Source organism: Lepisosteus platostomus, chromosome 26 (genome assembly GCF_059453375.1).
Source record: "Lepisosteus platostomus isolate fLepPlt1 chromosome 26, fLepPlt1.hap1, whole genome shotgun sequence".
Lineage (NCBI taxonomy): Eukaryota > Metazoa > Chordata > Actinopteri > Semionotiformes > Lepisosteidae > Lepisosteus > Lepisosteus platostomus.
The window spans coordinates 13,807,692-13,832,379 of record NC_142636.1 but is presented as its reverse complement, the minus strand read 5'-3'; the positions used below and the strand labels follow the sequence as shown (position 1 = coordinate 13,832,379).

General features: G+C 57.4%; 2 protein-coding genes across 3 annotated transcripts; one reads left to right on the top strand and one right to left on the bottom strand.

The window, feature by feature from the left end:
* Positions 1-26: 26 nt before the first annotated feature.
* On the bottom strand, positions 27-13,473 carry gsk3ab (glycogen synthase kinase 3 alpha b). 2 transcript variants are annotated; one of them, XM_088620525.1, is made up of 10 exons: positions 12,956-13,473; positions 10,804-10,991; positions 9,811-9,894; positions 9,392-9,502; positions 9,099-9,229; positions 7,768-7,972; positions 7,586-7,681; positions 5,479-5,665; positions 4,868-4,945; positions 27-3,581 (listed from the first exon to the last, which is right to left on the bottom strand). In XM_088620525.1, the coding sequence occupies exons 1-10, from the start codon at positions 13,128-13,130 to the stop codon at positions 3,505-3,507; spliced, it is 1,332 nt and encodes a 443-aa protein (XP_088476651.1). In that variant the 5' UTR covers positions 13,131-13,473; the 3' UTR covers positions 27-3,504. The 2 variants fall into 2 exon arrangements, with proteins under 2 accessions (XP_088476651.1, XP_088476652.1); XM_088620526.1 differs by having other exon boundaries at positions 27-3,578; positions 12,956-13,463.
* A 642-nt stretch (positions 13,474-14,115) lies between these two features.
* Positions 14,116-24,109, top strand: znf526 (zinc finger protein 526). Its single transcript, XM_088620494.1, has 8 exons — positions 14,116-14,346; positions 15,148-15,644; positions 17,213-17,406; positions 18,449-18,544; positions 18,649-19,631; positions 20,340-20,463; positions 20,632-22,194; positions 23,802-24,109. The coding sequence occupies exons 2-8, from the start codon at positions 15,311-15,313 to the stop codon at positions 23,955-23,957; spliced, it is 3,450 nt and encodes a 1,149-aa protein (XP_088476620.1). The 5' UTR covers positions 14,116-14,346; positions 15,148-15,310; the 3' UTR covers positions 23,958-24,109.
* The last annotated feature ends 579 nt before the right edge of the window (positions 24,110-24,688 follow it).

Here is a 24,688-nt window from a genome sequence, read left to right as displayed (position 1 = left end):
CACAGCACTGGACTGGAAGGAGCCGAGACAGTTTCATGACTTTATTAACGAGAGTTTAATTATTTTAGACCAACAGATTGAACAGAACTCTCCCTCCCTCCCTCCCTCGCTCACTCTCCATCTCTGCCCCCCCCGGCACAGCTCCACTACCAGAAGTGACCACAGGAAATTAAAAACCACAGTACAGACACGCGGACAAACAAAAGCACATTTCAAATTCCGGCTTCATTTTGACCAGGAACCCGGAGTTAAAGAGTTATTGTCCCCTGTGAGGAACATACTGCCACACTAACACTGATTAAGACTCCCTGCGCACAGCAGTCTGATCCGCTCCAGGTGTGACAGTGCTGTCAGTCAGACTCCCAGTGCACAGCAGTCTGATCCGCTCCAGGTGAGACAGGGCTGTCAGTCAGACTCCCAGTGCACAGCAGTCTGATCCGCTCCAGGTGTGACAGTGTGTCAGTCAGACTCCCAGTGCACAGCAGTCTGATCCGCTCCAGGTGTGACAGGATACAGGGCTCTTGTATCAGAATCTCAACCAAGGGCTGCATATTTCAAGCTGTTTGCTTATTGGGAGTCAGTCTACGTGACGTGGGGGTCTGAAGAATATCGACCGCAGCCGTGTTTCTGTCAGCACAGCGGGGGTGGGAGTCTTTAAAATAAAACCACGTGACTGCGGGACACTGCCCTCCTCGAACCAGGGTTGTCCAACAGAGTCCGGTGGGGCCCGCAGCACAGAGGACTGTCCCTTCCGGAGTCGGGATGCCACAGGTCTCCCGAGTGAAACGCACCTCTCGGCGAGAATCCCCCTGGAGCTGTCCGGTGGGGGAAGGAGGGAGAGAGAAAGAGAGAAAGAGAGAGAGAGAGAGAGCCGCAACCTCACAGTCTGTACAGGGAGCCGCAGGAAGAAACACCGCAACAACAACGACAACCGAAGTATTTCTAACCACAACAAAAACGAGGAAGGCGAAGTGGGTATTTACAGAGCTCGCCGGGAGGAGGGGGCAGAGAGGCTGTGCTGCGCAGGCCAGGGGGTCTCAGCATCACGGCCTCTTCCTGCCCACAGGAAGCGAGCAGCACAGCTGGGAGACGAGATCCGTCCGCCTCCGGGCGGGAGCAGGGCCCCACGAGGGGGCCGCGGGCCAGGGGCCAGGGGCCACACTCCCGCTCGGGCCTCTCTCTCCCCGACAGCAGGACCTCGCTCCGCGCGCGCACGCAGGAGGCGACGGGCTCCAGACGGAGCGTGGAGGGGTGGGGGGGGCGCCCGAAGACGGGAGGAAGTCAATCCCCTGGAATCGACCAGCCTGTTCTCAACCCCGGGACATTCACGGAGGAAAGGGGGCCCCCCGTCCCCAGGCGGCCTACAGTCACGACTCGGGTTGCCCCTGATTGAAACCAAGCTCCCCTGCCCCTTGTCCCTTCCACACCACACCAGGAGCAAGGGAACTGGGGGGGGAGGGGAGGGGGGTGACCTGACCCAGGCTCCCACTCCAGAGCTGTCTGATCCACTCACGGCACCAGCTGCTAGGCTCCGGCAGACTGCACCCTTACGGAGACGGAAAAGGAAAACTTGGCCCCTGTTTCGTACTCGCACAGAGCGATTCCTGCTCATCTAGCGATCTTGAAATACCCAGCCTTTCCAGTGAGGCCCCTAGCAGCTGGCGAGACACGGATCAGCTGGCGTGCATGCGCAGGGTGACCAGGCGACACCCAGCGGATCAGACTGCTGTGCCCTGGGAGTGCGAATGGCAGCACTGCAAAACCTGGAGCGGATCAGACTGCTGTGCAAAGGGAGTGTGTTCTGTACCTCTGACATCCCAAACATTTCTTTCATCTGCTCCACTCTTGCTACATGTGAAGACGCCCATCTACTGTTAAAAAGCTGCTTCTTTTAAATAATATTTTAGCCTTGGCCCACTGTCTGAGACGGGTCTCACTCCACTCCCAGGTTCTGGAGCTGACGCAGCAGAATCTGGAACGTATCTCAGATTTAAAAGGTCCCTCCTGAAATATTAAGACTTTGTCTCAAGACGAGAGCGCGCTTGAGGAAATTTAGCAGCAGGCTGCTCTTCCACCAAACAGCCACAAGAGGCCACTCAAGCTACAGAACGCAGGCAGAGAGGAATCGGAAAATAAAAATTTCAATGCAACAGAATTTAGAGAAATGCAGAAATTCTTCCCTGTTAAAATGTGAAGAATTAAAAACAAGCAAAAAAAGAAAAACTCCGATATTTAGATGAACTTTTTAATTTAATAAAAATATAAAACCACAGCCCTTCGTAGTTTACAACCAGATTAAATTCACTTGTTCAGCCTCGACTTGAAAGGTTCATTTTTAAAAGGACGATGGAAATAAGAGAGCTAAAAAGGAACCGAACAGAAAAAATCTGAAATGCGTTTGAACTGTGATGCCCGAGTCGATTAGACCAAATACCAATGCACAGAGCCGTCAGACTCCCAGTGCACAGCAGTCTGATCCGCTCCAGGTGTGAAAGGGCTGTCAGTCAGACTCCCAGTGCACAGCAGTCTGATCTGTCCCAGGGCTCATCGGCTCCAAGCTCTGGTACAAACTGTACTGATGAAGACAGGAAAGCAAAGTCTCGTCTTAGTTTCACATCCCCACAGTCCGTCTACGCTGTTGAGCGGCTCAACAGAGACACTGACCGGAGTCCCCCCCCCCAGCACAAGAGCTTGCAGGCCGTAACACCCGGGAGTGGACCAGACTGCTGCGCACTGGGAGATCGACACCAGCTGTGGGTGCCTCCTGGGTTTCCAAACCAGCAAAAACAAAAATGCCTTTTCTCCCCGGTTATAAAAAAAAAATAAAATAAAATAAAAAAAAATCAACCCCTAATCTAAATATTAAAATAAATAGCTGTGTTTATAAAAAGAAATTAAAAAAATAATAAAATAAATTGTAGAAGATAAAGACAACCCGCCTATTTCTCAGTCTGGCAGCATCCTATATCGCCATCATCGCTATTACTATCAGCACATTATTACCGTTGATGTTGTTACTCTGATTATTGTCAGAAGCACCCCGACACTGACAGAGCACTCTGGGCCTCGGCAGGCTAGGCCGGACTGACTCCACGGCCGTTTCTACCGACACTGCAAAACCAGGAGTGGATCAGCTTTGCTGTGCAACGGGAGCCCGATGAGAATCTCAGCTGCCAGCGTACATTACTGACCCATGTAGCACGCCGTCCGGTCAGTCCAGTCAAACCCTGGGCGGCTCGGACTGCTCTGTCAGCGTCAGTGCAGATAAAGCTGGATCCTAGGCCTCTATTCTAACAATAAAAACTAATGTCAAATGTTAACATTAAGAGCACTAGAGATGTATTTCTGGATTCTGAGCTTGTGGATGGCGATTGCGGTCAGCAGGGACCGAGTGTGCCTCTAAGAGTTTTTCATGGTGCCTCCTACTGCCAGAGCCAGGGAGGGGGAGGGGGGGTCGTGACGGACAGATGAGACACAGTGACGGACAGATGGGTGGACGGGGGTTCAGGTGCTGTTGTTGAGAGGTCCTGGTGCCGAGCTGGTCTGACCCGCACTGCTGTCTGACACCACACTGCCCTCTGCTGGAGAGACACAGAGACCGCACTTAGACACGGACAGCCCTTACAGAGGTAGGTGACCTACCTGCCTGCCTGTCACACCTGTACACAGGCTCCCTACTGACTACCTGTCACACCTGTACACAGGCTCCCTACTGACTACCTGTCACACCTGTACACAGGCTCCCTACCTGACTACCTGTCACACCTGTACACAGGCTCCCTACTGACAACCTGTCACACCTGTACACAGGCTCCCTACTGACAACCTGTCACACCTGTACACAGGCTCCCTACCTCACTACCTGTCACACCTGTACACAGGCTCCCTACCTGACTACCTGTCACACCTGTACACAGGCTCCCTACTGACAACCTGTCACACCTGTACACAGGCTCCCTACTGACAACCTGTCACACCTGTACACAGGCTCCCTACCTCACTACCTGTCACACCTGTACACAGGCTCCCTACCTGACTACCTGTCACACCTGTACACAGGCTCCCTACCTGACTACCTGTCACACCTGTACACAGGCTCCCTACTGACAACCTGTCACACCTGTACACAGGCTCCCTACCTGACTACCTGTCACACCTGTACACAGGCTCCCTACCTCACTACCTGTCACACCTGTACACAGGCTCCCTACTGACTACCTGTCACACCTGTACACAGGCTCCCTACTGACAACCTGTCACACCTGTACACAGGCTCCCTACCTCACTACCTGTCACACCTGTACACAGGCTCCCTACCTGACTACCTGTCACACCTGTACACAGGCTCCCTACCTGACTACCTGTCACACCTGTATACAGGCTCCCTACCTCACTACCTGTCACACCTGTACACAGGCTCCCTACTGACTACCTGTCACACCTGTACACAGGCTCCCTACCTGACTACCTGTCACATCTGTACACAGGCTCCCTACCTGACTACCTGTCACACCTGTACACAGGCTCCCTACCTGACTACCTGTCACACCTGTACACAGGCTCCCTACCTGACTACCTGCCTGTCACACCTGTATACAGGCTCCCTACCTGTCTGCCTGCCTACCTGCCTGTCACACCTGTATACAGGCTCCCTACCTGACTACCTGTCTGTCACACCTGTACACAGGCTCCCTACCTGTCTGCCTGCCTACCTGCCTGCCTGTCACACCTGTATACAGGCTCCCTACCCGACTACCTGCCTGTCACACCTGTACACAGGCTCCCTACCTGACTACCTGCCTGCCTGCCTGCCTGTCTACCTCCCTAACTGGCACCGATAGAAAGATACTGACATTTGGAAACGTACCGTGTGAAGTGGGCGTGTTTTGTGTGCGAGCATGTGGAGGAATGAGTGTGGAGTTCAACTGCGGTTGGATTGACAACTCTGAGAGAAAAAGAGAGAAATAGGTTAAAACTCCAGTGAGACTGGACAGACAGGGCCAGAGAGAGAAACAGGTGTACACTCCAGTGAGACTGGACAGACAACAGGGCCAGAGAGAGAGACAGGTGTACACTCCAGTGAGACTGGACAGACGACAGGGCCAGAGAGAGAGAGAGACAGGTGTACACTCCAGTGAGACTGGACAGACAACAGGGCCGGAGAGAGAGACGGGTGTACACTCCAGTGAGACTGGACAGACAACAGGGCCAGAGAGAGAGACGGGTGTACACTCCAGTGAGACTGGACAGACAACAGGGCCAGAGAGAGAGAGAGACAGGTGTACACTCCAGTGAGACTGGACAGACAACAGGGCCAGAGAGAGAGAGAAAGACAGGTGTACACTCCAGTGAGACTGGACAGACAACAGGGCCAGAGAGAGAGACAGGTGTACACTCCAGTGAGACTGGACAGACAACAGGGCCAGAGAGAGAGACAGGTGAGGACAGACAGGACAGATAAGCTTTAATCAGACTGACCGACGGGGCTGAAGTTGAACAGATGGGGCAGCTCGCGACCATTGGGCAGTCGTGTTGAAGATTCACGCAGCTCATCGAAGAACGCATGAGCACACGCCTCCAGCGGGGACAGCCGTGTCACTGGCGTGTACTCCAGCAGCCGAGAGCACAGAGCAATAGCTTCAGGGGGGGTACGGGGCTTAAAAACCTGAGAGAGAGAGGGGTTAATACAGACACACTGACTGGACACTCCAGTACATTAACACTGCACTGAGAGAGAGGGGTTCATACAGACACACTGACTGGACACTCCAGTACATTAACACTGCACTGAGAGAGAGGGGTTAATACAGACACACTGACTGGACACTCCAGTACATTAACACTGCACTGAGAGAGAGAGGGGTTAATACAGACACACTGACTGGACACTCCAGTACATTAACACTGCACTGAGAGAGAGGGGTTAATACAGACACACTGACTGGACACTCCAGTACATTAACACTGCACTGAGAGAGAGGGGTTAATACAGACACACTGACTGGACACTCCAGTACATTAACACTGCACTGAGAGAGAGAGGGGTTAATACAGACACACTGACTGGACACTCCAGTACATTAACACTGCACTGAGAGAGAGGGGTTAATACAGACACACTGACTGGACACTCCAGTACATTAACACTGCACTGAGAGAGAGAGGGGTTAATACAGACACACTGACTGGACACTCCAGTACATGAACACTGCACTGAGAGAGAGAGGGGTTAATACAGACACACTGACTAGACACTCCAGTACATTAACACTGCACTGAGAGAGAGAGGGGTTAATACAGACACACTGACTGGACACTCCAGTACATTAACACTGCACTGAGAGAGAGAGGGGTTCATACAGACACACTGACTGGACACTCCAGTACATGAACACTGCACTGAGAGAGAGAGGGGTTAATACAGACACACTGACTGGACACTCCAGTACATTAACACTGCACTGAGAGAGAGAGGGGTTAATACAGACACACTGACTGGACACTCCAGTACATTAACACTGCACTGAGAGAGAGAGGGGTTAATACAGACACACTGACTGGACACTCCAGTACATTAACACTGCACTGAGAGAGAGAGGGGTTAATACAGACACACTGACTGGACACTCCAGTACATTAACACTGCACTGAGAGAGAGAGGGGTTAATACAGACACACTGACTGGACACTCCAGTACATTAACACTGCACTGAGAGAGAGAGGAGTTCATACAGACACACTGACTGGACACTCCAGTACATGAACACTGCACTGAGAGAGAGAGGGGTTAATACAGACACACTGACTGGACACTCCAGTACATTAACACTGCACTGAGAGAGAGAGGGGTTAATACAGACACACTGACTGGACACTCCAGTACATTAACACTGCACTGAGAGAGAGGGGTTAATACAGACACACTGACTGGACACTCCAGTACATTAACACTGCACTGAGAGAGAGGGGTTAATACAGACACACTGACTGGACACTCCAGTACATTAACACTGCACTGAGAGAGAGAGGGGTTAATACAGACACACTGACTGGACACTCCAGTACATTAACACTGCACTGAGAGAGAGAGGGGTTAATACAGACACACTGACTGGACACTTCAGTACATTAACACTGCACTGAGAGAGAGAGGGGTTCATACAGACACACTGACTGGACACTCCAGTACATTAACACTGCACTGAGAGAGAGAGGGGTTAATACAGACACACTGACTGGACACTCCAGTACATTAACACTGCACTGAGAGAGAGAGGGGTTAATACAGACACACTGACTGGACACTCCAGTACATTAACACTGCACTGAGAGAGAGAAGGGTTAATACAGACACACTGACTGGACACTCCAGTACATTAACACTGCACTGAGAGAGAGAGGGGTTAATACAGACACACTGACTGGACACTCCAGTACATTAACACTGCACTGAGAGAGAGAGGGGTTCATACAGACACACTGACTGGACACTCCAGTACATTAACACTGCACTGAGAGAGAGAGGGGTTCATACAGACACACTGACTGGACACCACAGTACATTAACAGGAGAAGGGGTCAGTACCTTTGTCCAGGGGTGAGCTTTGATCTGTGGGAATTTGAACTCTGTATAGTTGGGGTTCATCTCCCTGATCTGTTCCCGTGTGGGGGTCCCCAGAACCTGAGAGCGAAGGGGAAAAAAGACGTCGTCAGACCCCGCCAGAGGGGCGGAGCCCCCGACCGGACCCGGGCGCCCTCTGCCCTGACCTTGATGATCTCCACCAGCTGGTCCACGCCGCTGTCCCCGGGGAAGATGGGCTGCCCCAGCAGCAGCTCCGCCAGCACGCAGCCGGCCGACCAGATGTCGATGTTGGAGGTGTAGTCGGTGGCGCCGAAGATGAGCTCCGGGGCGCGGTAATACCGCGAGCAGATGTAGGAGACGTTGGGCTCGCCACGGACAAGCTGCTTCGCACTGAGACCCAGAGAGCGAGACGGGAGAGGGTCAGCGCCCGGGGGAGAGAGACAGGAGAGGGTCAGCGCCCGGGGGAGAGAGACAGGGACCCAGAGAGTGAGACAGGAGAGGGTCAGCGCCCGGGGGAGTGAGACAGGGGCCGGGAGAGTGAGACAGGAGAGGGTCAGCGCCCGGGGGAGAGAGACAGGAGAGGGTCAGCGCCCGGGGGAGAGAGACAGGGACCCAGAGAGTGAGACAGGAGAGGGTCAGCGCCCGGGGGAGTGAGACAGGGGCCGGGAGAGTGAGACAGGAGAGGGTCAGCGCCCGGGGGAGAGAGACAGGAGAGGGTCAGCGCCCGGGGGAGAGAGACAGGGACCCAGAGAGTGAGACAGGAGAGGGTCAGCGCCCGGGGGAGAGAGACAGGGGCCGAGAGAGTGAGACAGGAGAGGGTCAGCGCCCGGGGGAGAGAGACAGGGACCCAGAGAGTGAGACAGGAGAGGGTCAGCGCCCGGGGGAGTGAGACAGGGACCCAGAGAGTGAGACAGGAGAGGGTCAGCGCCCGGGGGAGTGAGACAGGGGCCTAGAGAGTGAGACAGGAGAGGGTCAGCGCCCGGGGGAGAGAGACAGGGACCCAGAGAGTGAGACAGGAGAGGGTCAGCGCCCGGGGGAGTGAGACAGGGGCAGAGAGAGTGAGACAGGAGAGGGTCAGCGCCCGGGGGAGTGAGACAGGAGAGGGTCAGCGCCCGGGGGAGTGAGACAGGGGCCGAGAGAGTGAGACAGGAGAGGGTCAGACACTGGGAGAGTGAAACAGGAGAGGGTCAGCGCCCGGGGGAGTGAGACAGGGACCGAGAGAGTGAGACAGGAGAGGGTCAGCGCCCGGGGGAGTGAGACAGGGACCGAGAGAGTGAGACAGGAGAGGGTCAGCGCCCGGGGGAGTGAGACGGGCCGAGAGAGTGAGACAGGAGAGGGTCAGCGCCCGGGGGAGTGAGACAGGAGAGATATCAGAGTGCAGAGGGGCAGGATCTACTAAGAATCAGAAAGGTAATGAGAAAATAAAACCACCATGACGGTCAGCTACAGTCCAGGTCCTGGAACTGGAGAAAGATGGCGGAACGCGAGCTGACGACAGAGACCCCCACTCTCCTACCTGCCAAAGTCGCAGAGCTTGAGGACAGCTGTGTCGGGGTCGACCAGCAGGTTCTGGGGCTTGATGTCCCTGTGACACACGCCCTGGGAATGGATATAGGCCAGGCTGCGGAACAGCTGGTACATGTACACCTGCAACACGGCCAAGGGCAGAGGTCACGCACAGCGAAGACGGACGTCTCGGCTGCTATACCACAGCACACAAACGCCGCCGACCGACTCTGCCCACTGAGAGACGGACACACACCGAGGAAGAACAGCAAACCAGTGAAGAGGAGAGAGAGAGGAGCTCACCTTGACGTACAGGATGGGGATGGTCTGCTTGGCCTTGTGAAAGTGCCGTGCCACCCTGTACACTGTCTCAGGAACAAAGTCCAGAACCAGGTTCAGGTACACCTCATCCTTCTGAGAGACAAAGAGAGGGGTCAATACACACACTGACTAGACACTCCAGTACATTAACACTGCACTGAGAGAGAGAGGGGTTAATACAGACACACTGACTGGACACTCCAGTACATTAACACTGCACTGAGAGAGAGAGGGGTTAATACAGACACACTGACTGGACACTCCAGTACATTAACACTGCACTGAGAGAGAGGGGTTAATACAGACACACTGACTGGACACTCCAGTACATTAACACTGCACTGAGAGAGAGGGGTTAATACAGACACACTGACAGCGGTGGTGTGTGATGAGGACGGTACCTTCTCTCCGCTGGAGTAGAAGAAGTAGCGCAGACGCACAATGTTGCAGTGATCCAGCTTCCTCATGATCTGTAGCTCCCGATTCTGAGAGCGAGAGGGACAGCGTTACCATGGCAACACACTACTGTGGTACCAGCTCTGTACTCATACTGGTGTGAGACGTACAATACAGTCCCATAGTGGAGCTCCACTGGTGTGTGACGTACAATACAGTCCCATAGTGGAGTTCCACTGGTGTGTGACGTACAATACAGTCCTATACTGGAGTTCCACTGGTGTGTGACGTACAATACAGTCCCATAGTGGAGTTCCACTGGTGTGTGACGTACAATACAGTCCCATAGTGGAGTTCCACTGGTGTGTGATGTACAATACAGTCCCATACTGGAGTTCCACTGGTGTGTGACGTACAATACAGTCCTATACTGGAGTTCCACTGGTGTGTGACGTACAATACAGTCCTATACTGGAGTTCCACTGGTGTGTGACGTACAATACAGTCCCATACTGGAGTTCCACTGGTGTGTGACGTACAATACAGTCCTATACTGGAGTTCCACTGGTGTGTGACGTACAATACAGTCCTATACTGGAGTTCCACTGGTGTGTGACGTACAATACAGTCCCATACTGGAGCTCCACTGGTGTGAGACGTACAATACAGTCCCATACTGGAGTTCCACTGGTGTGTGACATACAATACAGTCCCATAGTGGAGCTCCACTGGTGTGAGACGTACAATACAGTCCTATACTGGAGTTACCCTGGTCTATGATGTGTAATACAGTACTACACTGGAGTTACACTATCCTGTGACGTATAATACAGTACTACACTGGAGTTACACTATCCTGTGACGTATTATACAGTACTACACTGGAGTTACGCTATACTGTGACGTATAATACAGTACTACACTGGAGTTACACTATACTGTGATGTATAATACAGTCCTATACTGGAGTAGTTAAACAGGTCTGGAGTCTTGAGTACCTTGAACCTCTTGTCCTGTAGCACTTTCTTGATGGCCACCATCTCAGCGCTGTCCAGCAGCCGGGCCTGGTACACCACACCGAACGACCCATTGCCAATCACCTTGATGTCCGTGTACGACACTTCCTGAGGGCGGTCCGGCCCCTGGCCGGGTGTGGCCACTACCGTTGTCACCTTGCTGCTGTCCCCTGGGAAACAAACACCCCCGGACATCAGTTCCTACATCGGACTATTCTTCTTGCAGTGGTGTAACTTTCCAGATGACTCCTGGTAAAAAATACCCTCAAAACATATCCCCACCTCAGTCTATAATTATTTTATGTACCTTCTTCCCTGACAAACATATGCTGAAACAGCAGATCCTACGGTTCTCTGTAATACTGTGACCTTCCCTCTGTGCCCTGAGAAACAGCTCCTCAAGCACACACAGCTCTGCACCTTCGCAGCCAATGTGCTGATATACATCACATTCACAGAACTCAGTGTTTTATGCATTTTACTCTGGATACGGCTGTCAGACACATAGAGAAATTCTTATAATAATACGACTGGAATCATAAAGCCCAGGGATGATGGACAGTGGGTATATATCGAGGTTCAGAGACATCTTGTACTGTACTAACAGATCCGAATAACTCAAAAGTTCTGATTCACCATCATCAGCTCAGGTGTGGAAAAAAATTACAACACTCACTCCGCCTCATCACCCTGAGGTAACGGACACACCTTCTAAAAACCTCCCTTCGTCATCAGGTCAGTACATTAAAAATGTCAAGACTACACTTTAGACTCAGTCCAGCTCCTCTGTATCTTCACACTAACACTCCTTCATCATCATCAGAGCTGTAGAGGAACTGTAGAGACACTCAGTCCAGCTCATCTGTATCTTCACACTAACACTCCTTCATCATCATCAGAGCTGGAGAGTCACTGTAGAGACACTCAGTCCAGCTCATCTGTATCTTCACACTAACACTCCTTCATCATCATCAGAGCTGTAGAGTCACTGAAAAGACACTCAGTCCAGCTCCTCTGTATCTTCACACTAACACTCCTTCATCATCATCAGAGCTGTAGAGTCACTGTAGAGACACTCAGTCCAGCTCCTCTGTATCTTCACACTAACACTCCATCATCCTCAGAGCTGTAGAGTAACTGTAGAGACACTCAGTCCAGCTCCTCTGTATCTTCACACTAACACTCCTTCATCATCATCAGAGCTGGAGAGTCACTGTAGAGACACTCAGTCCAATTCCTCTGTATCTTCACACTCACACTCCTTCATCATCATCAGAGCTGTAGAGTCACTGTAGAGACACTCAGTCCAGCTCCTCTGTTTCTTCACACTAACACTCCTTCATCATCATCAGAGCTGTAGAGTCACTGTAGAGACACTCAGTCCAGCTCCTCTGTATCTTCACACTAACACTCCTTCATCATCATCAGAGCTGTAGAGTCACTGTAGAGACACTCAGTCCAGCTCCTCTGTATCTTCACACTAACACTCCGAAAGCAAGATTCAGATCAATCACTTGACTGCTGTTCTGAAAGAGCACTCAGACCGACGGATCCACAACGATCTTCGTCCCAGGATCGACACAATGCATGTAGGGACTGAATCGCTCCTCGGAAGTATTTAAAACCCTGAGGGCTTCCGTCACAGAGCGACATCACCCAGGACCTGGATCCTGATCCCAGACCAGCCAGTGACAGGTAGCAGGTGCAGGGGCTGCTTCTGCTGTCCGACTGCGGCCACAGGTACCCTCTCCCCCCGCCCTCAACAAGAGCACCTGGGCTCGGACCGGAGCAACCGAAACACGCCGGTGCCTGTGTGGTGCATCAGATCCGCCCCGGTCCCCCCACCCCAGCTAGCCGGCGGATAGTCTCAGGCACCCGGTAGCCCCAGCCCCAACCCACCCGGCCTCACAACCCCGCCAGCCCCAATCCCAGCCTGCCCCCGACTCTCCCGGCTCGCCCTGCTCTCCTGCCTTCGCCCGAGGCCTCTCCCCGTCTCCTCCCGGGATCCGGTCTTTTCCTCACCGCCCCAGCCGAGCCCCCACACCCCACACCCCCGCCGCGTCCGCCCGCCAGACACCCCCGTCACCCCCGGCCCCGACGCCGAGGAGAGAGAGGAACGGCGGCTCGAACTCACTGCCCAGCTTCAGGTTTCCGAAACCGGCGGAGCCCGACCCCGAGGCCTGCGAAGCCCCGGACTTTCCTCCGGCGTTCACCCCGGCAGCGCCCGATCCGGCAGCGGCTGAGCCGGCTCCAGGTGCCCCCGGCGGCTCGGCGAACGAGCTGGTCCTGGGCCGCCCGCTGCCGCTCATGTCTTTGTGTGAGGGTGTCGGGGCAGGGGAGGTCGGGGTTCGCTGGATGGGGCCAGGCGGGCGGCGGGTGTCCTTATTTTCTTTTTGTCTTTAAAAATCCTCCACGGAGAGAGACAGCATTTAAACCGTTTCGCCGAGCGCCGCACTGCTCGCTCGCTCGCTCTCTCTCTCTCTCTCCCCCCCGTCTCTGTCTGGGCTACTACAGATCTGACGCAGGGCGACGCACCGGCTGGCCGCTTTGCCTCCTGGGAAATGGAGTTCCTCGGCAGGGCACCGCCGCCGGATTGCAGCGGCCGGTCCCGGCCAGAAGAACTACAACGACCAGGCACCCGTTTCCTTACTCGGACGGGGCTCGAGCTCGGCTCGGATTTGAATACAAAAGGAAATATCAGCAGGGTTGGGAGGGGGGAAGAAGCGTTTGAGGACTACAGATACCAGACATCCGAGGAGCTACCTTTGTTGTTTGTTTGTTTTTTTACCCAAAGGTATCTTTCATTTTCGAGTGGAGAAATAAGCTGCAGAAATCGCAGTCCTCTGTCGACACAGATGAATCATGGGAAAACGAGATCTCCTTTGAAAACGAATAAAAATGAACATGTCAATCAGACTGCGTGTAGTTACATTTCTGTGTTTCTTTGATATAATGCTCTGCATAGAGTTTAAACTTTCCTTCAGAAATTTCTTTATTTTAGTCTCAACACAGACCTTTCTGATCTTTTATTGAATTTTCTTGCTCTTTCTGTATTAAACCCGTTCGATCCTTCGTAGAGGCTGTTTCGTTGATTTCCCCCCTCTTTCCCCTTTCTTTCCTCCTCACTCACTTTTATAAGCTGTCCCACTTGGCTTGTTGTCGCTTCCTGACTTTTTCAGCGGCTTCATGGCGGCGGCGGCCCCGAGCCCGCCCCCCGGCCGTGACGTCACCCGCAAGTCCCTTATCCGCCCCGCAGGGGCCCCGCTCGCGGAGAGTGGCGGCCGGCCCGTCCAATCAGCGTCCTCTCCTGCGTCACACGGCCGGGGAGCGGGGCGGGCGGCTGGCGAGACGCGAGGGAGCAGGACGCGGCAAATGTCGGGTTTCTGGGATCCGGGGTGTGTTTATTTCGGGTTTTCGACACCGCCCGGAGGAGACGGGCCAGCACCGGGTCGTCGCGACCGAGGAAGAGCCCCCGAGCCGCCCCGCCAGGAGCGCAGGAGGCCGGACCCAGCGACGGGCGCTGAGGTAAGATGGAGGGACCGGGGGAGGAGGGAAGGCTCGGTCTGGCCTGGCCGCCGCCGAGCTGCGGGGAAAAAGGAGAGCGCCGCCTCACGACGGACAGGCTCCGGGGTCCACCGCGGCCGGCCCGCAGAGCCCAGCCTGCAGGATCCCGGAGAGCGCCGCCAGCGGCGAGCGGCCGGCACTGCTGCTGGCGGAGAGGCGGCTGAGCCGGGGAGCGGCAGCCGGGACCCGGGGCGGCGTGTGGCACACACGTGTGTGGACCGGCGCTGCCGAGTCCGGGGCAGACGGCTCTGTCAGTGTCAGTGAGTCTGGTTATAATCCCAGTGAATCACTAATCCAGCTCCCAGTCCAGTCAGTCCAGTCCAGCCTGGAGACTCTCAGACTGCTCTGTCAGTGTCAGTGAGTCTGGTTATAATCCCAGTGAATCACTAATCCAGCTCCCAGTCCAGTCAGTCCAGTCCAGCCTGGAGACTCTCAGACTGCTCTGTCAGTGTAGTGAGTCTGATTATAATCCCAGTGAATCACTAGTCCAGCTCCGTCCAGTCAGTCCAGTCCAGCCTGGAGACTCTCAGACTGCTCTGTCAGTGTCAGTGAGTCTGGTTATAATCCCAGTGAATCACTAGTCCAGCTCCCAGTCCAGTCAGTCCAGTCCAGCCTGGAGACTCTCAGACTGCTCTGTCAGTGCCAGTGGCTGTTTAAGAGAGTCTCATTAATATTATTAACATCAGTCCTGATATTAACATTAATTCCGAGCGTCTCTGTATTAACGGGACAAGTGAATCTACCTGTGATTTGTCCTCCCAGGTTTGTAGTTGCGTCGAATTCCTAAGAAGACGGGAGGAAGCAGTGGAGGAAGAAAGGAGGCACAGGGGTTGAAGCGAAGAGCACAGAGCACAGAGCACTCCTCCTCCTCCTCCTCCTCTGCGGCTGCACACCGACGGAAACTGACCCCCCCGCCCGCGCCGCCATGTCCGACCAGCAGGGGGAGCCGGAGCCCCCCTCGCTGTACATCCAGCACCAGTACATGTGCAGCGAGTGCGCCCAGCTCTTCAACACGCTGGAGGAGGTGCTGCTGCACCAGCAGAGCCACACGGGGCCGGACGGAGAGGGAGCCGAGGACGGGGGGCCCGACGGAGCCCGGGGGGCCGCCTCCGACCCCCAGCTGTCCCTCGCTGGGCTGGGGGGGCTCCCCGAGAGCCAGTACCAGTGCCTGGAGTGCGGGGCGGTGCTGAGCACCCCAGAGGAGCTGCTCCTGCACCAGGAGCTGCACCTCCGGGAGGGAGGGGTGGAGACGGAGCAGGGTGAGAGAGGCTGAGGGCGGGGTCTCAGGACGGTGTGTGAGGACTGGGTCTCAGGGCAGTGTGTGAGGGCGGGGTCTCAGGACGGTGTGTGAGGACGGTGTGTCAGTGCAGGGTCTCAGGACGGTGTGTGAGGACGGTGTGTCAGTGCAGGGTCTCAGGACGGTGTGTGAGTGCAGTGTGCTCTGCTGTGTCAGTACGGTGTGTCAGTGCAGTGCGCCAGTACAGAGTACTGGGACGGTGCTGCGTGTGTGTGTGTGTCAGTACAGCGTGCTGGGATGGTGCTGTGTGTGCGTGTGTCAGTACAGTGTGCTGGGACAGTGCTGTGTATGTGTGTGTCAGTACAGCGTGCTGGGACGGTGCTGTGTGTGTGTGTGCTGTGTGTGTGTGTGTGTGTCAGTTCAGCGTGCTGGGACGGTGCTGTGTGTGTGTGTGTCAGTACAGCGTGCTGGGACGGTGCTGTGTGTGTGCGTGTGTCAGTACAGCGTGCTGGGACGGTGCTGTGTGTGTGTGTGTGTGTCAGTTCAGCATGCTGGGACGGTGCTGTGTGTGTGCGTGCGTGTGCGTGTGTCAGTTCAGCGTGCTGGGACGGTGCTGTGTGTGTGTGTGTGTCAGTTCAGCGTGCTGGGACGGTGCTGTGTGTGTGTGTGTCAGTACAGCGTGCTGGGACGGTGCTGTGTGTGTGTGTGTGTCAGTTCAGCGTGCTGGGACGGTGCTGTGTGTGTGTGTCAGTACAGCGTGCTGGGACGGTGCTGTGTGTGTGTGTGTCAGTACAGTGTGCTGGGACGGTGCTGTGTGTGTGTGTGTGTGTCAGTACAGCGTGCTGGGACGGTGCTGTGTGTGTGTGTGTCAGTACAGCGTGCTGGGACGGTGCTGTGTGTGTGTGTCAGTACAGTGTGCTGGGACGGTGCTGTGTGTGTGTGTGTGTCAGTACAGCGTGCTGGGACGGTGCTGTGTGTGTGTGTGTCAGTACAGCGTGCTGGGACGGTGCTGTGTGTGTGTGTGTGTGTCAGTACAGCGTGCTGGGACGGTGCTGTGTGTGTGTGTGTGTGTCAGTACAGCGTGCTGGGACGGTGCTGTGTGTGTGTGTGTGTCAGTACAGCGTGCTGGGACGGTGCTGTGTGTGTGTGTGTCAGTACAGCGTGCTGGGACGGTGCTGTGTGTGTGTGTGTCAGTACAGCGTGCTGGGACGGTGCTGTGTGTGTGTGTGTGTGTGTGTGTCAGTACAGCGTGCTGGGACGGTGCTGTGTGTGTGTGTGTGTGTGTCAGTACAGCGTGCTGGGATGGTGCTGTGTGTGTGTGTGTGTCAGTACAGCGTGCTGGGACGGTGCTGTGTGTGTGTGTGCTGTGTGTGTGTCAGTACAGCGTGCTGGGACGGTGCTGTGTGTGTGTGTGCTGTGTGTGTGTGTGTGTCAGTTCAGCGTGCTGGGACGGTGCTGTGTGTGTGTGTGTGTCAGTACAGCGTGCTGGGACGGTGCTGTGTGTGTGTGTGCTGTGTGTGTGTGTGTCAGTTCAGCGTGCTGGGACGGTGCTGTGTGTGTGCTCTGACTGTGACCTGTTCTCCTTCTCAGGGCTCTGCCAGGTGGTGGAGTCTGGCAGTGTTGGGACCCCAGTGCACACAGCTCTGCCGCTAGCTGGGCAGATACAGTACCAGTGTCTGGAGTGTCAGGCGCTTTTCGACTCGCCCGAGGTGTGGCTGGCGCACAGACAGATGCACAGCAAGACAGCCGGACAGATGGATGCACGCACAGAGCCTCCAGAGACAGTGAGTCAGCTGTCTGTCTGCTGCGCGACAGTGTGTCTGTATTAACCCCTCTCTCTCTCAGTGCAGTGTTAATGTACTGGAGTGTCCAGTCAGTGTGTCTGTATGAACCCCTCTCTCTCTCAGTGCAGTGTTCATGTACTGGAGTGTCCAGTCAGTGTGTCTGTATTAACCCCTCTCTCTCAGTGCAGTGTTCATGTACTGGAGTGTCCAGTCAGTGTGTCTGTATTAACCCCTCTCTCTCAGTGCAGTGTTAATGTACTGGAGTGTCCAGTCAGTGTGTCTGTATTAACCCCTCTCTCTCTCAGTGCAGTGTTAATGTACTGGAGTGTCCAGTCAGTGTGTCTGTATTAACCCCTCTCTCTCTCAGTGCAGTGTTAATGTACTGGAGTGTCCAGTCAGTGTGTCTGTATTAACCCCTCTCTCTCTCAGTGCAGTGTTAATGTACTGGAGTGTCCAGTCAGTGTGTCTGTATTAACCCCTCTCTCTCAGTGCAGTGTTCATGTACTGGAGTGTCCAGTCAGTGTGTCTGTATTAACCCCTCTCTCTCAGTGCAGTGTTCATGTACTGGAGTGTCCAGTCAGTGTGTCTGTATTAACCCCTCTCTCTCTCAGTGCAGTGTTAATGTACTGGAGTGTCCAGTCAGTGTGTCTGTATTAACCCCTCTCTCTCTCAGTGCAGTGTTAATGTACTGGAGTGTCCAGTCAGTGTGTCTGTATTAACCCCTCTCTCTCAGTGCAGTGTTAATGTACTGGAGTGTCCAGTCAGTGTGTCTGTATTAACCCCTCTCTCTCTCAGTGCAGTGTTAATGTACTGGAGTGTCCAGTCAGTGTGTCTGTATTAACCCCTCTCTCTCTCAGTGCAGTGTTAATGTACTGGAGTGTCCAGTCAGTGTGTCTGTATTAACCCCTCTCTCTCAGTGCAGTGTTCATGTACTGGAGTGTCCAGTCAGTGTGTCTGTATTAACCCCTCTCTCTCTCAGTGCAGTGTTAATGTCCTGGAGTGTCCAGTCAGTCCAGCATGTGCCTCTTGCTTTGTCTTTCAGGAGCTGTTGTTGCAGACAGACGGCTCGCTCGGTCCATTCGTCAGTGTTCAGAACCTGGTCCTGAGTGAGCAGCGAGCGGGCGAGATTCTGGCTCAGGTACTGGTGGTCCCCTTTGCGTCCCGTGCAGATGGAGCGTCGGACGTTTTCTCACTCTCCTGCCCTGTCCCTCTGTCCCCCTCTGTCCCCGCTCCCTGTGTCAGGTGTTGGCGGCCCAGCAGCAGCAGCAGCAGCAGGACGCGGCCTCCTCCCTCCCCGCCGCCAGGGGCGCCGGCCTTCCCAGCGTCCCCTCCCTCTCCGGCGGTGCCGCCGGCACCGCCACGCTCCGGCTGCAGCTCTGCACGGCCCAGGCTCTGGCCGACGGGACGCCCCTCCCCCCTGCCCCCCGCCGGGGCAGGTTGGCCCCCCTGTTGCCCAGCTGCCCCCCCAGGGAGCTCCATGGCAACGGGCTCCTCGCCCACGTGGCGCCTCGCGGCGGCGGGGGCACGGCTGCCCACCCCCCCTTCCCGGAGCACTGCTACCAGCGAGCCCAGGCGACGGGCGGGGTGCCCCCCGCGGGGCAGAAGGCGGAGCTGGGGGCGAAGGGGAGGGAGGGGGACAGAGTGGGGGACGAGGACGGGCCGGGGGAGGTGGTGATCTTCCACCCGTACGAGTGCTCCGAGTGCGCCCTGCTCTTCCAGACGCCGGAGGACTTCCTGCAGCACCAGGGGGAGCACTTCCTGGGGCAGGAGAAGGAGAGTGGGGAGGGGGTGATGGAGGTGGGAGGAGGAGGAGGAGGGGGTGAGGAGGAGGAGGAGGAGGAGGGGGAAGAGGGGGAAAGAGGAAGAGTCAAGGGACCCGTGTTCCTGGACAGGCCCGGCCCCGTCTCGGTATCCCACCGCCGACACCAGTGCGCCTCTGTCCTCCCCCTCGCCCTCCCCCGGAGCCGCAGCCCCGCGGCCGCCGGCCCCGCCCCCGTCCCGCTGCAGTGCGAGGAGTGCCGGCGCACCTTCACCTCGGCCAACCGGCTGTCCGCCCACCGCCGCGTGCACGAGCACGGCACCCACGAGTGCCCCGAGTGCCGCAAGCTGTTCAAGAAGGCGTCGTCGCTGGAGACGCACCTGCGCGCCCACTCCGGCGAGGCGCGGTACCTCTGTCTCGACTGCGGCCTGGGCTTCGCCACGGAGATGACCCTGATCATGCACAGGTGCTGCCCGGGAGAGAGAGAGGGAGAGAGAGCGAATGAATAAGAGAGGGAGAGAGAGCGAATGAACGAGAGAGGGAGAGAGCGAATGAACGAGAGAGGGAGAGAGCGAATGAACGAGAGAGGGAGAGAGCGAATGAACGAGAGAGGGAGAGAGAGCGAATGAACGAGAGAGGGAGAGAGAGCGAATGAACGAGAGAGAGGGAGCGAATGAACGAGAGAGGGAGAGAGAGCGAATGAACGAGAGAGAGGGAGCGAATGAACGAGAGAGAGAGAGGGAGAGAGAGCGAATGAACGAGAGAGGGAGAGGGAGAGAATGAACGAGAGAGGGAGAGGGAGAGAATGAACGAGAGAGGGAGAGAATGAACGAGAGAGAGGGAGAGAGAGCGAATGAACGAGAGAGAGGGAGAGAGAGCGAATGAACGAGAGAGGGAGAGAGAGCGAATGAACGAGAGAGGGAGAGAATGAACGAGAGAGAGGGAGAGAGAGCGAATGAACGAGAGAGGGAGAGAGAGCGAATGAACGAGAGAGGGAGAGAGAGCGAATGAACGAGAGAGAGGGAGAGAGAGCGAATGAACGAGAGAGAGGGAGAGAGAGCGAATGAACGAGAGAGGGAGAGAGAGCGAATGAACGAGAGAGAGGGAGAGACGTATTCCTTCGCCAGCCGAAAAACTCTGATCTCCCTCCCGGTCCCCTTCCCTCTCTCCGCAGGAAGTCCCACACAGCTGAGCCCCTGCACCGCTGCCAGTACTGCGCCAAAACCTTCACCAACATGACCAAGTTCCTGTACCACCGCCGCACGCACAGCGCCCGCCCCGGCGTCCCCGTCTCCATGGTAACGGTGGCTCCGTTCTCTCCCTGACGCTCCCCGAAAGTGTCCCGTCTCCCGCTCGGTCGCGTCGCCCCGGGATACCCCCCCCCCTGTGCGTCCAGCTCCGCGGTCGGCGTGTTTCTGTGGCCGCCTGTCCCCCGCTCACCCGCGCTTCGCCCTTTCGCCCTGCAGGTGGCGCTGTCTCCCCGGAAGCCGCTGTCCCTCCTGGGCGCGCAGCCCGTGTCGCAGCAGGAGTGCGAGGCGGTGCAGCCGGCCCCCGCGCTGCAGGCGGGAAGCGACCTGCTGGACGGCGCCCTCTGCCTGAGCGGAGGGGGTACTGCGGCGGCGGCGGCCCCGGCGGGAGACTCCAGGGGGCCGGACGGGGGGGAGAGCGAGGCGGGGGGGGAGGCGGAGCCGGGCAGCGGGAGAGGAGGAGAGGACGGGAGCAGGGCGTCGCTGCCGGAGGAACACCAGGCCCGGGACGGCGCCGGTCCCGCGGTTCCCGACGCCGGGAACGCCGCGGCCGCCTCCGTGGCGAACGGCGTGAGGGCGGAGCCGCCCGGCCGCGACCGGGCCTTCCCCTGCCCCTCGTGCCCCAAGTCCTTCCCCACGCAGATCCGCCTGGTGCGCCACCGCCGCACGGTGCACGTGCTGGAGCGCCGCTTCAAGTGCGCCGTGTGCGGCAAGCCCTTCAAGAAGCAGGTGCACGTGCGCAACCACCTGCGCACGCACACGGGCGAGCGGCCCTTCCAGTGCAGCGACTGCGGCAAGACCTTCTCCTCGCTGGCCAACCTGTCGCGCCACGGCCTCACGCACTCCGGCCTGCGGCCCTACCGCTGCGACGTCTGCCTCAAGGCCTTCTCGCAGTCCTCGAACCTGCGCCAGCACCGCCTGCTGCACGCCAGCCCCGCGCCCTTCCCCTGCCCCGACTGCCCCGCCGCCTTCGTGCGCCCGGCCAAGCTGGCGGCCCACCGCTACGCCCAGCACGCCGGCGCCCCCCCGCCCTACCCCTGCGCCCGCTGCCCCTCCGGCTTCCTGCGCAAGCGCCAGCTGGACCGGCACCAGCAGGAGGCGCACGGCGAGGCGGGGGACCCCGGCGCCGAGCCCCCCCGGCCCGGCCCCGACCCCGCCCCCTCGGCCGCGGGGCTGCGGCCCGGCCTGGACTGCTCCGTCTGCGGCAAGCGGCTGAACTCGGCGGCCAACCTGCGGCTGCACGAGCTGGGCTGCCCGCCGCCGCCGCCCGCCCCCCGGCGCGGCCACCAGTGCGCCGTCTGCGGCAAGCTCTTCGTGTCGTCCTCGGGGCTGGCGCTGCACCAGCGCGTGCACACGGGCGAGCGGCCCTTCCCCTGCCCGCACTGCGGCAAGCGCTTCCGCCAGAACACCCACCTGCGCGAGCACCTGCGCACGCACTCCGGCGAGCGGCCCTTCCGCTGCGAGCTCTGCCACAAGGGCTTTGTGCAGTCCATGCACCTGGCCGAGCACCGGCGCACGCACACCGGCGAGCGGCCGCACGCCTGCCCGCTCTGCGGCAAGGCCTTCAAGACCTTCTCCAACCTGCGCAGCCACCGCAAGACCCACGCGCGCAGGGCCGCCGCAGGGGGGGGCGCCCCGGGGGCCGAGGGTGCCAGCGCCGTCGTGGTGGGCGGCCCCGCCGCCGACAGCGGTGTGGTGGAGCCGCCGGCCGCCGCCCCTGCCCTCCGCCAGCAGAGGGAGACTCAGGCTGCCACCCAGCCGCAGGTCATCCAGCTGCAGCAGGTAACTCCAGAGAGAGAGAGACAGACCGGGGCGTGGGGCCTGGGGTAACTCCAGAGAGAGAGAGAGAGAGACAGACCGGGGCGTGGAGCCTGGGGTAACTCCAGAGAGAGAGAGAGACAGACCGGGGCGTGGAGCCTGGGGTAACTCCAGAGAGAGAGAGAGACAGACCGGGGCGTGGGGCCTGGGGTAACTCCAGAGAGAGAGAGAGACAGACCGGGGCGTGGGGCCTGGGGTAACTCCAGAGAGAGAGAGAGACAGACCGGGGCGTGGGGCCTGGGGTAACTCCAGAGAGAGAGAGAGACAGACCGGGGCGTGGGGCCTGGGGTAACTCCAGAGAGAGAGAGAGACAGACCGGGGCGTGGGGCCTGGGGTAACTCCAGAGAGAGAGAGAGACAGACCGGGGCGTGGGGCCTGGGGTAACTCCAGAGAGAGAGAGAGACAGACTGGGGCGTGGGGCCTGGGGTAACTCCAGAGAGAGAGAGACAGACCGGGGCGTGGGGCCTGGGGTAACTCCAGAGAGAGAGAGAGAGAGACAGACCGGGGCGTGGGGCCTGGGGTAACTCCAGAGAGAGAGAGAGAGAGAGAGAGAGACAGACTGGGGCGTGGGGCCTGGGGTAACTCCAGAGAGAGAGAGAGAGAGACAGACCGGGGCGTGGGGCCTGGGGTAACTCCAGAGAGAGAGAGACAGACCGGGGCGTGGGGCCTGGGGTAACTCCAGAGAGAGAGAGAGAGACAGACCGGGGCGTGGGGCCTGGGGTAACTCCAGAGAGAGAGAGAGAGAGAGACAGACCGGGGCGTGGGGCCTGGGGTAACTCCAGAGAGAGAGAGAGAGAGACCGGGGCGTGGGGCCTGGGGTAACTCCAGAGAGAGAGAGAGACAGACCGGGGCGTGGGGCCTGGGGTAACTCCAGAGAGAGAGAGAGACAGACCGGGGCGTGGGGCCTGGGGTAACTCCAGAGAGAGAGAGAGACAGACCGGGGCGTGGGGCCTGGGGTAACTCCAGAGAGAGAGAGAGACAGACCGGGGCGTGGGGCCTGGGGTAACTCCAGAGAGAGAGAGAGACAGACCGGGGCGTGGGGCCTGGGGTAACTCCAGAGAGAGAGAGACAGACCGGGGCGTGGGGCCTGGGGTAACTCCAGAGAGAGAGAGAGAGAGACAGACCGGGGCGTGGGGCCTGGGGTAACTCCAGAGAGAGAGAGAGAGACAGACCGGGGCGTGGGGCCTGGGGTAACTCCAGAGAGAGAGAGAGACAGACCGGGGCATGGGGCCTGGGGTAACTCCAGAGAGAGAGAGAGAGAGAGAGAGAGAGAGAGACAGACCGGGGCGTGGGGCCTGGGGTAACTCCAGAGAGAGAGAGAGAGAGAGAGACAGACCGGGGCGTGGGGCCTGGGGTAACTCCAGAGAGAGAGAGAGACAGACCGGGGCATGGGGCCTGGGGGTAATGAATTGATTTAATAACGAACCTGAGAAACTGGGCCTGCAGTTCCCCTTTCATTACCATTGTACCTCTGTGCCCCTCCATGTGCTGTAGTCGTAGCTGACCGAGACAGAGCACGACTGCAGCGTTAATTGGATTTCTCTCCCTTTTGCTCTGTCCCTCACTCCCAGACGCAGGGGACGCCCACCATCATGTGCACGGAGTTCGGAGACACAATCGCGATCATCGAGACGGGCGACAGCGGCCTGCCCATAGCCGAAGCCATCGAGATCTACCAGACGGCCATCGAGAATGGGCTGGGCCTGGACAACATCACTCTCCTGTGAGAGAGGCAGACTGGGACAGCAGCCTGGACAACATCACTCTCCTGGGAGAGAGGCAGACTGGGACAGCAGCCTGGACAACATCACTCTCCTGGGAGAGAGGCAGACTGGGACAGCAGCCTGGACAACATCACGCACCTGGGAGAGAGGCAGACTGGGACAGCAGCCTGGACAACATCACTCTCCTGGGAGAGAGGCAGACTGGGACAGCAGCCTGGACAACATCACGCACCTGGGAGAGAGGCAGACTGGGACAGCAGCCTGGACAACATCACTCTCCTGTGAGAGAGGCAGACTGGGACTGTGGCCTGGGCCTGGCCTGGACAGCATCACGCTCCTGTGAGAGAGGCAGACTGGGACTGTGGCCTGGGCCTGGCCTGGACAGCATCACGCTCCTGTGAGAGAGGCAGACTGGGACTGTGGCCTGGGCCTGGCCTGGACAGCATCACGCTCCTGTGAGAGAGGCAGACTGGGACTGTGGGCTGGTGTGGTAGCAGACGTATGGAGACGTAGGGAGACACACTGATGCAGAGAGAAAGCCAGACGAGCTCGTTTCATCAACAGCTGTGTCTTCTAATTGCTGTGTACAATGTTTATATCGTTCATTGTAATTATTATTAATACTATTACCATTTGTAAATGTTAATTTTTTATTTTGTGGCTTCCTGATGACACTGTAATTAAAATTCTTGCTGTTTTTTTTTGTCATTGTAAATAAACAGGACGTGCCAGTC

Coding starts and splice junctions, on each gene's coding strand:
- gsk3ab (XM_088620525.1), bottom strand. CDS start 13,130: ATGAGCGGCAGCGGGCGGCCCAGGACCAGCTCGTTCGCCGAGCCGCCG. Junction 9,503..9,810: donor TCTACTCCAGCGGAGAGAAG/GTACCGTCCTCA, acceptor TTTGTCTCTCAG/AAGGATGAGGTGTACCTGAA. Junction 7,973..9,098: donor AAGCTCTGCGACTTTGGCAG/GTAGGAGAGTGG, acceptor TCTGGGTCTCAG/TGCGAAGCAGCTTGTCCGTG.
- znf526 (XM_088620494.1), top strand. CDS start 15,311: ATGTCCGACCAGCAGGGGGAGCCGGAGCCCCCCTCGCTGTACATCCAG. Junction 19,632..20,339: donor ATGACCCTGATCATGCACAG/GTGCTGCCCGGG, acceptor CTCTCTCCGCAG/GAAGTCCCACACAGCTGAGC. Junction 22,195..23,801: donor AGGTCATCCAGCTGCAGCAG/GTAACTCCAGAG, acceptor CCTCACTCCCAG/ACGCAGGGGACGCCCACCAT.